Source organism: Erythrolamprus reginae, chromosome 2, assembly GCF_031021105.1.
Source record: "Erythrolamprus reginae isolate rEryReg1 chromosome 2, rEryReg1.hap1, whole genome shotgun sequence".
In the NCBI taxonomy this organism is placed as follows: Eukaryota; Metazoa; Chordata; class Lepidosauria; order Squamata; family Dipsadidae; genus Erythrolamprus; species Erythrolamprus reginae.
In genome coordinates this window covers 182,998,222-183,010,418 of record NC_091951.1, presented here as the reverse complement: position 1 = coordinate 183,010,418, position 12,197 = coordinate 182,998,222, and the positions used below count along the sequence as shown (strand labels likewise).

The following is a 12,197-nucleotide window of genomic DNA, read 5'->3' as shown; positions in this document are numbered from 1 at the left end:
TCAACTTAAGGTAATTACTTCTCATTTCACATAAAATCAGATTCATCTTTATTCATGGTTCAGATGATATCTAGAAATATCCTGCAATTTTCAATTTCAACTCATATCATCAGTAGATATGTCTCTTTTATAATCACTTGCCTGCCAAGGTGAACAAAGTCATGTATTAGAAAAGCCAAGGAAAATAGTTTTAGAAACAAACATACATTATCATCCATATCTAAATGTTCAATATCCAACCCTTAAGGATCTTTCTATATTTATTTATTTATTTATTTATTTATTTATTTATTTATTGGATTTGTATGCCACCCCTCTCCGTAGACTCGGGGCAGCTAACAACAGTAATAAAAACAGCATATAACAATCCAATATTAAAACAGTTAAAAACCCTTATTATAAAACCAAACATACATACAGACATACCATGCATAAAATTGTAAAGGCCTAGGGGAAAGAGTATCTCAGTTCCCCCATGCCTGGCGGCAGAGGTGGGTTTTAAGAAGCTTACGAAAGGCAAGGAGGGTGGGGGCAATTCTAATCTCTGGGGGAAGTTGGTTCCAGAGGGCTGGGGCTGCCACAGAGAAGGCTCTTCTCTGACAAACAAGCAATTCATCAAATCTTCTATCTGGGACCATGGATTCTGTGGTGTTGTCCATGACTCACTGCTCTTAAGTGTAGAATGAAATATTGTAGGAGTATAACCCTGTCAAGGAAATTATAATAATGAGGTAGCCAGCTTTCTGGTGATCTATTTTCAGCTTACTAAGTCATGCAAATAGATTCAGTATCTTAGCTTTTAATCATGATTCAACAAGGCATATTTATACCATAGATGAGGAAAACAATGGTTGCAGTGATGACTTCCATCCATGCCTTCTGATGGTTCAGCACTATGAAGGACAAGCTAACTAGGGATTTATTATCCTTCAGACAGGTGTATTTGTATTAATTCAGGCTTTCTGAATCTGAGCAATTCCTACAGCTGAGTTATTGTCTGGAGAAGAATAGATAGGCTGCCTGGCAGAAGCATCATTATGCCTTTAAGGAAATGGTTTTGTATAATTTTCAGAGCTTGGATGAAATCATTGTTCTATCACAGGTAGCTCCATAAAGTAGCTGTCTTGGAGCAGGGCGAGACTCACCATATAGCCTTACCTCTCACCTCACCTTCTTCATTCAGCAGTGACTCTCTTCCTCCTCTTCTTCCTTCTCTTCCTCCCACCCAAATTCCGAGCTCTTATTTCTTTCCTAATGGGTTTGCACGCATTATTTGCTTTTACATTGATTTCTATGGGAAAAATTGCTTCTACTTAAGTACATTTCTATTTAAGAACCTGGTCACAGAACGAATTAAGTTCTTAAGTAGAGGTACCACTGTATATTATTGTTGCTGAGTGTAGAAATATGTTTAGGAAGAAACAAGGAAACGATGGCTGAGCCTGACTAGAAGTTTGGCTGTCAGCTTGGCTTCCTTAGGCACCACCTTCTGAGTATTTTATCTGGATCTTCAATAGCTTTCGTTCACCTAAGGCAGGGGCATACATGAAGCTTAATTTTTTTTAAAAATCCAAAAAATTAATTTGATATGTATATTTCCGGTCCATCTCATCTGCTGGCACATTCATAAGTTGTGACCTGAACCTTCACTGCATTTTGATGTCTGTGATTAATTAGTGAAGCAAATACAAATGCAATCAAAACTCCATTACGTACATAGCATAACACTGAGTTGCTTCCTGTTTACGAAATTAATGCACTGTCTGCTAAGCTATGGTGTGAGATCAGAGTTCCTTCCAGGGTTAACATAAATAAAACTCAAGATGATGCATATATATGCTGAAATTTCATTTCAACTGATTTGTAAATAGGAAGTATAAAATTGAGGATTCATAATTAGTCATACTAAAGTGTAAATTCATTGAAGTAAAGAAACAACTTAGTCACTTACTGATTGTACTCAAATTCCAGTTTTGCATGGCTATGTTACTATCGCCAAGGCTGTCTTTGATCCTCTCATAGTGTCAATGGCTCACTGAAAAGGGCATTTGGCCACTTGAGTGTGTGTGTATCCAGTGAAGGGCTACCAAAATTTTTGCAACCAGACTGTGGGCATGGCTTATGCAGGATCCCCTGCATTTTCTTTCTACATCTTTCAATGCAAATTGGGTGCTCTGTGGTGGAGCTTCATTTTTGCTACCCCACTGCAGTAGCCCACCCATGTGTATCCCAAAAGAGGGGAGCCAGGCAACTTGCCTTCCCATCCTTACCTGAATTCTTCCTTTGTTGTGCTTCTTCCTTCCCTCCCTAGATGGGAGGGGGAGATTAGCAAGTGTGGAGAATGGAAATACCCTTGTGGTCAATGTTAAAGTAAAGGGAGGGATTATGTTCCATGACACCTAGTTATATAATTAATATTGGGGGGGAAGCCTACTTCCTAACTCCCAAAATTTACCCTTAGACTATCCATTGTTGACCTCTCCCGATTCCTAAGAGGTCAGTAAGGGGCGTACATAAGTGCACCAGTGTGCCTTCCGTCCCATCTTAATTTTCTCTCTTACTAGTATCATGTATATAAATATTGTTATGTCTTTGTATACCACCAATACGTACTTGACAAAACAAATAAATAAATACTTCCATCCATCTGCCAGTTAGCACCTTAAGCGCATACACTGCCCTTTAGCCTTGTGCCTCAGATCCATCTTCGGGTATCACAATTTCCAGTTCAGTCTCTGCAAAGTGGGACGATGCAAACGCTGTTGATGGTGTCAGAAGATCCACAGAGCAGATTGCTCCACATTCATGGTGCATCTGTTTTTATTTATTTTTAGAGAATTTATATGGCCACGCACGCATTCGCTGTCAGTCACTCTGGGCGATTTACAAAAAACAAAAAGAAACAACTCCTCCCTGGTCCTTATTCAGAAGCAAGCCTTCCCCACGTTCAGCGCTTCTTGCCCTTCACCCTTCCTCTTTTTTGCCCCCTGCCGGCTGTTTGCAGCCACCACGAGGTCATCCGGATCTTTTTTGCAGCCCAATCTGCAAAAAGCCCTGCGTTTGTTGAAACCTCAAAGCGAACGCGCGCGGGGGAGAGGGGAAAAATCCCACAGAAGCTATGGACTTTCTTCTCCTGTTTTAAAGCTTTGCTATATTAACCTGCCCCTCATCCCCCCCCCCCAACCCGGAACCTCTGGTGCTGCTGCTCCGTTTCTAGTCGGAACGAAAGCCTTACCGGCCCCTAACATGGCGGCGCCCGTGAGCGCGCGCCGCCAGGGTCTTGCGGACGCCGAGCCCACGGTTCTGCCAGGCGGAGCGGCGCCGCACGGAAATTTCCCCAACTACTCTTGCTTCCATCCGCCCGAGGGACGCATCTCCCTCTTACCTGCGACTCTTTGGGGCGAGCTGTTCCCAAACCCGCGTGCGGGTCCCCTTTTGGCCCTGGATGTTGGATGCAATTCGGGGGTAAGAAAGAGAAGGGGGGGTCTCGATAGCTTTGCATCTACCGCAGCTGCTTCCCCTTGCTTGGTTTCTCCTTGCTTGCAAATGCGCATTCGGCTCTTGCTGTAGGCAATAAATTATTTCAATAATGATCTCGGCATCAATTTCTCGGAAGTCCGGAAAACCCAACTGCAAAGCGTATCTGGCAAATCCAGGCTATCTATATTCGAAGAAATTGCAAAGCATTTTTTTGTATATCAGGTTTTCTCATCCTGGTATGGTCCAAATGTGTTGGATCGGCTCATCAATTCTCCAGCAATAACGGGCAAAGAGGATGGATGATTTGACATTATAGTTCAGCCACATTTATAAGTCCATAGGTGGCTCACTTCAAGAAACCCCTAAGAAATGGGATGCTTGTATAGACAATATGATTTAGACATATATAGACAGCCGGATTTCCTTTATGTGTTACCCAATTAGCCAGGATGAACTCAGCTAGTGTCCTTTTGAATGTGAGTTTCTAGATTCGTGAACTTTGGTTTGGTTGAACTTTGTTTAGGATCATAAAAGGGCAATTACAGTTAGTCTGGGGTGGGTACCTATGAAAAGGTTAGAGCCATGATGGCCAACCATGATGGCATGGTTACTGTAACTGGCACATAGAGCCATCTCTAGGCATGGAGCAGTCGCCTCTTGCTTTTCTGGGTTTCAGTGCGCTGGCCAGCTGGTCTTCACATATGCGGGAGCACCAGAAACTGGAAAAGCAGCCACACCAGTGCATATGTCCATGCCAGGAAGATGATATTCCAGTTTCCAGCACATACATTGGCCACCTGGTCATCAGTTTCTGGCACACATGTATGCGGAAAGACTAGCTGGCCATTGTGCATGAGTGTGCTGGAAACCGGAAGATCAATCTTTCCAGTGGGTGCATACGCACTGGGTGGCTACTCTTCCAATTTCCAGTGCATGCATGCGCACTGGCCAGCTAATTTTCATTTGCACGTGCATGCCGGAAACCGAAAGATCACCTGAAGATTATCTTCATGGCGTGCACATGCACGCCAGGTAGCAGCTCTTCCAGTTTCCAGCATGCACATGCACGCAATCCCATTTCGGCACTCGGTGCCGAAAAGGTTCACTGGGTTAGAGCAAAAATTGAGAGATTTTTTATTTCCTGTTTTCAGGAACTCAGTGTCGCTCTCTATAAGCACCTCCTTGGCTTTAACCATACCAACTCGGAGCATTCTGTGGATGGAAAGGACATCCGCCTCTTCTGCTGTGACATTGATGCAAACCTGATTGACAGAGCCAAACAACGCAGCCCTTTCCCTGGTTCCATTTCCTACACCACTCTCGATATCATGGACCCCAGTGCAAGAGAGACTCTGCTGACCTCCTACTTGAACAAGTTTGGTCGATGTTGGTTTGACATTTGCTTCTGCATGTCTATAACTATGTGGATCCATCTAAATCATGGGGACAGTGGTCTAGTGAAATTCTTATCTTTCCTTGTGACTAAATGTACGTATTTACTTCTTGAACCCCAGCCGTGGAAATGCTACCGTGCAGCTGCTCGTCGCCTGAGGAAGTTGGGCCGGAATGACTTTGACCATTTCCATTCGCTGAGTATCAAAGGCAACATGGCTGAGAAGATAACTCAAATCTTGACCAGAGACTGTGCCATGGAGTTTGTGTGTTGCTTTGGAAGCACTAGCTGGGACAGGAGCCTCTTGCTGTTTAAATCAAAAGAGAAAAAACATTTCGGATAATTCAGGATTTGTATATTCTTGTTGAAGGGTTGCAATGGCTTGATGATGATGATGATGATGATGGCTTGATGCCGTGATGGCTTGTTGAGGTGGTGCAATGGTAACAGCATTCTGTGTACTTGACATATGGTCAAACTGGCCATACAATCATGGAAAATGTCTGGGCAACACTGGGCCCCATGGCTAAGAATTAGAGATGAGCACAGCCCTCTAGATTTGTACACAACTAGACAGGAAAACTTGGCATTTAATCAAAGGGAGAATGGTAGATTATTGAGAGACCCAACTCTGTTTCCATATTATGATTGAACTATAAGAATAACATGGGATCTTAAAAATCATGCAGTTTAAGATGAGAAATTATTTTCCAAATTTACCGATATATCTTGACTCTTAGAGTAATTTCAAAATTTTGGAGATGGATCCAGCACAGAGAATTCCCACTAGAAGGGAACAAAGATTATCGTTTCTGGTCCTCCAGCAACAGGAAAATATATGCTTGATTCCAGTATCTCAAAATTTTAATGATTCTTTTCTCATCATTTCTGTTACTTCTGAAATAAAGCCTCATATCATTTTTGGTTTTTTCTTTGGGCTCTATACTCACTCTGTATTCCTTGATAAAATTTATATTTTGACAATATAAATGGCAGTGCTTTTTAAGGAGAACCGTTGAAGCATGCTCAAGCCCTTCAAAACTGGGAAGGGGGCTGAATGCTATTTAGCTATATTGATCACATTTCCCTTCCTCCTTGGGGTCAAAGGCACATGAAAGAATGAATGAATTTCAGTGTGGCAAACCAGATTCACACAATTCTTTGTTGGTATCCTAGTCTCCGCTTTCATTTGCTTTCTTTTTAACAATCCAACCAATCATACCATTTTGTAGAAATCTGTATCCTCTTTATCTTTTAATTGTATAGTTAATCTGTTCATTCGCTTTCTTTTCAAAGTGACACAGAAGTGTGAAGAACTTCAATCGCAACAAAACACACGCACAAAATAGATTCAAACTCAATGTAAACCGCTTGAAATTTGACTGCAGAAAATACGACTCCAGCAACAGAATGATCAATGCCTGGAATTCACTACCTGACTCTGTGGTTTCTTCCCCAAACCCCAAAAACTTTAACCTTAGACTGTCTACAGTTGATCTCACCCCATTCCTAAGAGGTCTGTAAGGGGCCTGCATAAGTGCATTACTGTACCTACCATCCCTGTCCTAATGTCTAAATTTACCTATATCTACTTGCTTTTGTTTATGTCTAAACCATACCTATTATCTTGTACATGTTTTGACAAATAAAGAAAAAGAGCCTGCTTAATCCCTCAGAATAATTCTGTAGAGGGAAATACTCTTGAGCAGAAAATAAAATAAAGAATATTCAGCCTTCCACACAAACATCTCCCCCTTTGGGTAATTCTGAAACGCAGAAGGCAAATTCAAAACATGTACAATTATAGATTATGCATAGCTGAGTATTCTTTGCACCCCTGTGAATAGGTAGAGGATTAGCAAAGATGCTTTTCAAAAGGAAACTGGACTTTCTTTTTTTTACCCCTTGAAAAACGTTTTGCTTCTCATCCAAGAAGCTTCTTCAGTTTCAGTACTGAACAGCCAAGACCTGGATGATTTGAGAATCTCCATAAATATTCTAAAGGAGTAAAACCAGTGAAATGATTGTATTGCTTCAATCCTCATTGCTATGTTTTATGTCTTTGCAATCTGTGTGCGTGTGTGTGTGGGGGTTTGTCCTGGATTAATGACTCCTGCTTGAAAATAAGTACCGTATTTTCCGGCGTATAAGACGACTGGGTGTATAAGACGACCCCCTAACTTTTCCAGTTAAAATATAGAATTTGAGATATACTCGCCGTATAAGACTACCCCTCTTCTGACTGTCAAAAACTGAGTCTAGGTCTATGATGTACTTGCATTGAGAAAAAAATCATTTCTGAACATGATAACACAATATTTTAATTACTAATGATGAAGATCTTATTGTTAAAATTATGAATGAATTATTTAGAGAGAGAGAGCCAAGTGGGAGCACTCTTCTGTCTATCTCTCCATATGTCTCTGTCTATCTGTCTTGTCTGCCTCTCATATTTCTCCTCACCACAATTAAGTTTATTATTATAACTCATCATAATTTGTCAACACAAAAAGGTGAACCTGGCTATTTTCCTTTCTCCTACCATCTATTCTGTAGGTATCTTTCAGTCTAACATGCAGCATGCTGACACCTATGTGAGAATCTATTATAGAATGAGAATCTGTATGTGATATCATGATATGGCAATCCAAACAGCCCATCCATTTTTTCCTCTTTCCGCACTTTCTGTCTTTATCCTCTTGCAATGTCACTTAAACAGATTTTAACTTGTCGGGTTTAATTAGTGACCCTGCCAATTTTCAGTACTGTGCAGTGTGCTATGATACAGAGCAGGGTGAATAATATGACCTCAGCTTTTAAAGTTATTTTAAAATGTTGCCTAAGAAATATGAAAAGATGATTCTTTTTGGAGGAAAAGTACATTTTCAATGGTTAAACATAAGAACAAATACAAACAGGCAGAAATAAATGCATCCAGTTTAACATTCAATCATTTCCCTGGCTCTTTTTATTGAAATGAACAAGTTCATACATTCAATTTTGCAACCACTAATAATGTTGGTCAAGTAGGTACAAAAATACCTGGGGAAATGATCAAAGTCTTTCTCTCTCCCCCCCCTCTCTCCCTCTCTTTCTTGCTATCTCTCTTTCTCTCTCTTTTTTTTGCTTTCTCTCTTTCTCTCCCCCTCTCTCTCCTTCTCTTACTATCTCTTTCTGTCTCCCCTCTCTCCCTCTCTCTCTCCCTCTCTTGCCATCTCTTTCTCTCCCTCTCTCTTTCTCTCTCTCTCTTGCTATCTCTTTCTCTCTTTCTTTCCCCCTCTCTCCCTCTCTCTTTCTCTCTCTCCCTCTGTTGCTATCCCCCCCCCTCTCTCTCTCCCTCTCTTGCTATCTCTTTCTCTCTTTCCCCCTCTCTCCCTCTCTCTTTCTCTCTCTCCCTCTGTTGCTATCCCCCCTCTCTTTCTCTCTGTCCCTCTCTTGCTAACCCCCTGTCTCCCTCTCTTGCTATCTCTTTCTCTCTCCCCTCTCTTTCTCTCTCCCTCTCTTGCTATCTCTTTCTCTCCCTCTCTCTCCATCTCTCTTTCTCTCCCTCTCTTGCTATCTCTTTCCTTCTCTTTCTGCCCCCCTCTCCCTCTCTCTTTCTCTTTCTCTCTCTCTCCTTCTCTTTCTCCCTCTTGCTATCCCCCCTCTCTCTTTCTCTCTGTCCCTCTGTTGCTAACCCCCCTCTCTCTCCCTCTCTCTTTCTCTCTCCCTCTGTTGCTATCCCCCCTCTCTCTTTCTCTCTCTCCCTCTCTTGCTATCTCTTTCTCTCTTTCTTTCCCCCCTCTCTCCCTCTCTCTTTCTCTCTCTCCCTCTGTTGCTATCCCCCCTCTTTCTCTCTGTCCCTCTCTTGCTAACCCCCTGTCTCCCTCTCTTGCTATCTCTTTCTCTCCCCCTCTCTTTCTCTCTCCCTCTCTTGTTATCTCTTTCTCTCCCCCTCTCTCCATCTCTCTCTCTCTCCCTCTCTTGCTATCTCTTTCTCTTTCTGCCCCCCTCTCCCTCTCTCTTTCTTTCTCTCTCCTCTTTCTCCCTCTGTTGCTAACCCCCCCTCTCTCCCTCTCTTGCTATCTCTTTCTCTCCCCCCCTCTCTCCCTCTTTTTTTCTCTCAGCAGCGGCAGCAGGGTGATCAGCTGTGAGGCGGAGCTACGGAACCGAGGCACAGACGGCGGTGTGTGGGCGAGCCTGCGCTTTGCGCAGGCTCGCCCAGCTGGGAGGCGGTGTTCTCGCCCCCCAAGCTGAAACTGACGTCCGGCCGAGGCGATTCTTCCCCGGCCGGACAGGCAGCGTGTGGGCGAGCCTGCGCTCCGCTCAGGCTCGCCCAGCTGGGAGGCGATGTTCTCGCCCCCCCAGCTGAAACTGAGGTCCGGCCGGGGCGATTCTTTCCCAGCCGGACAGGCAGCGTGTGGGCGAGCCTGCACTCCGCTCAGGCTCGCCCAGCTGGGAGGCGGTGTTCTCGCCCCCCAAGCTGAAACTGACGTCCGGCCGGGGCGATTCTTCCCCGGCCGGACAGGCAGCGTGTGGGCGAGCCTGCGCTCCGCTCAGGCTCGCCCAGCTGGGAGGCGGTGTTCTCGCCCCCCCAGCTGAAACTGAGGTCCGGCCGGGGCGATTCTTTCCCAGCCGGACAGGCAGCGTGTGGGCGAGCCTGCACTCCGCTCAGGCTCGCCCAGCTGGGAGGCGGTGTTCTCGCCCCCCCAGCTGAAACTGAGGTCCGGCTGGGGCGATTCTTCCCCGGCCGGACAGGCAGCGTGTGGGCGAGCCTGCGCTCCGCTCAGGCTTGCCCAGCTGGGAGGCGGTGTTCTCGCCCCCCCCCAGCTGAAACTGAGGTCCGGCCGGGGCGATTCTTCCCCGGCCGGACAGGCACGCTTGTGCTGCCAAAGGCAGCGTGTGGGCGGGCCTGAGCTCGGCTCAGGCTCGCCCAGCTGGGAGGCGGTGTTCTCGCCCCTCCCAGCCATCGCAAATAGGCGCCACTGTCCTATATCCGGCGTACAAGACGACCCCCCACTTTGGAAAAGATTTTCAGGGGTTAAAAAGTCGTCTTATACGCCGGAAAATACGGTAGCTGTTGCCACTAGGAAGGTCTTAGCACAGCTTTGTACTGTAATATCAGTTGTACCCATTTCTGGATCAGGAGGCTGTGCTCTCCAGTTATTCATGCTCTGGTCACCTCCCAAATGGACTATACACTCTACATGGGGCTCTCCTGGAAGAGTATCCCAACACTTCAACTGGTGCAAAATGTAGAGTGGGCAATTATATATGCTCCTAAAACTGCACATGTTAAATATCTGCTCAGTGGGCTGCATTGGTTGCCAGTTTACTTCCAGATTCAATGTGTTGGCTTTAACTTTTAAAGTCCTAGATAGCACGGGGCTGTGGAGGGATTACTTATTATTGGAGGGATTACTTCTCCCTGCTTATATTTACCTGTCTCATGATGTCTGATAGGAGGGGCTTATCAGGTAGTAAAAGAGATGGAAGGAGGGTTGCACTTTCAGGCTTGCAAGATTCTCTTAATGTAGTCTCACAATAAAACAGATTTAGCCCACCTGATTCTGTTTCAAATCTTAGCTGCCCGGGAAGGCTGACAGCAAGCTTGAGGATCCTATGGAAATGGGGGGGAGGGGGGGGCGCTGAAATGACTATACAACAACTGCCCTGTTTGGAGACCATTTGAAGTTATGACAATGCTGAAAAATAATTTTACAAGTGGCCTACAACAGGTTGCAAGTGCATCGTACTGGTATGATGTTTCACTTAATAACCATGTTGCTTATCAATGGAATAGGAAGCCGAGGTTGCACAGCAGGTAGAGCGCAGTACTACAGGCCACTAAAGCTGACTTGAGATCTGCAGGTTAGAGGTTCAAGGTTCACTCAGCCTTCCATCCTTCCGAGGTGGGTAAAATGAGGACCCGGATTGTGGGGGCAATATGCTGGCTCTGTTTTAAAAAAGTGCTATTGCTAATATGTAAGCCGTCCTGAGTCTAAGGAGAAGGGCGGCATTAAAAAAAGAATAAATAAATAAATAAATAAATTGTCAGTCCAGATTGTTAAACAAGAACTACCTATATTGCATGTATTGAAGGCACTTTTCTGTTGTTTTAGCTAGTTTTTAATTGTTTAGTGGTTTTTAAAGTTTTATTTTTAGTGGCTCCATTTTTATTCTATGACACCCTGAGTTACCTTCATAAAATGGGTGGCTATACCAATTTGATAAATAACTAAATAGCCTTAAATATTCATACAAACCAGATTGAAAGGGAAAAAAGCAAGAGCTTTCTTATTTGGCTGACATCAAAAAGTCATGATAGCAACACTGTCCTCATTATTTTTGTTTGTGTGTGTGTGTGTCTGTGTGTATGCATGTATACATACTGCCCCTCTCTGGGGACTGTTTTTCCTTCTGGATTGGGGCATACTCCCCAGGCAGAACTGGCACACAATTTGGAACCTGCTTGGACTCACAATTCTTGCTTGAACTGATGGCAGGTATGGCTAAGAGGACTTTTCTGCAACTCCATCTAATGCACCAGCTGCATCAATTCCTAGATTTGGAGGCTCTTCTTCACAATCAGCTGGCTGCTTGGACGATTGCAATGTTCTCTACATGGGGCTGTCCTTAAAGATCATCTAGTTGGTCCAAAATGCAACGCTGTGAGTAGTTCTGTGTCTACTACTTCAGGAGCTATATTGGCTTCCTCCCAGCCTCTGAGTGCATTTTATTTGACTGCTTATCACCTATAAAGCCTTTGATGGCACAGAATTATTAACAGGACTACTAATCTCCAAATATGCCTGCTTCTCCTACAGGATCCAACAGAGTAGATATGCTTCAGATCTTTCCATGAATCAGAGCCATCTATTGGGACGTAGGAGGCATGCCTTATTTGCCACAGTACCTGGCCTTTGGAACAGCAATCTCTGCCATCACCCTTGCTCCACCTGGATCTGAATGGCCCTGATGCTATGGGCTTTACATAATGCTTTAAAAGCTTGGCTTTCTCCACAAGCACTGGATTGGGATATAGTATCAACTCATCTAGAAAATAGTTTAGAATTCTGAACCTACTGTACTCTATCCTGAGCCTTGATTTAGGCTGTGCGGTTGTGATTTGTGTTTGTTGGTTACCTTGATTTATTTTTAATCCTCTGTTCACCAACCAGAGAGGTATTTGTGAGTGGTGGCCATGCAAAGGAATCCACAGGCACTCTGCAGTTAGTGACACAAGGGTAATCAAATGGTTACATGATACTCAAATGCTTCTAAAAAAGTCCAGAAGTCTGATAGTATAGTTTCCAATTTGCTTGAACACAACGACCAGCTGGCC

General features: G+C 44.2%; 1 protein-coding gene across 1 annotated transcript; it reads left to right on the top strand.

Annotated features, from left to right (window-relative positions):
• Window positions 1-3,032: 3,032 nt before the first annotated feature.
• Window positions 3,033-5,793, top strand: BCDIN3D (BCDIN3 domain containing RNA methyltransferase). The gene is made up of 2 exons (XM_070736029.1): window positions 3,033-3,465; window positions 4,632-5,793. Exons 1-2 carry the CDS (start codon window positions 3,247-3,249, stop codon window positions 5,214-5,216), a joined length of 804 nt encoding a protein of 267 aa, XP_070592130.1. The 5' UTR covers window positions 3,033-3,246; the 3' UTR covers window positions 5,217-5,793.
• The last annotated feature ends 6,404 nt before the right edge of the window (window positions 5,794-12,197 follow it).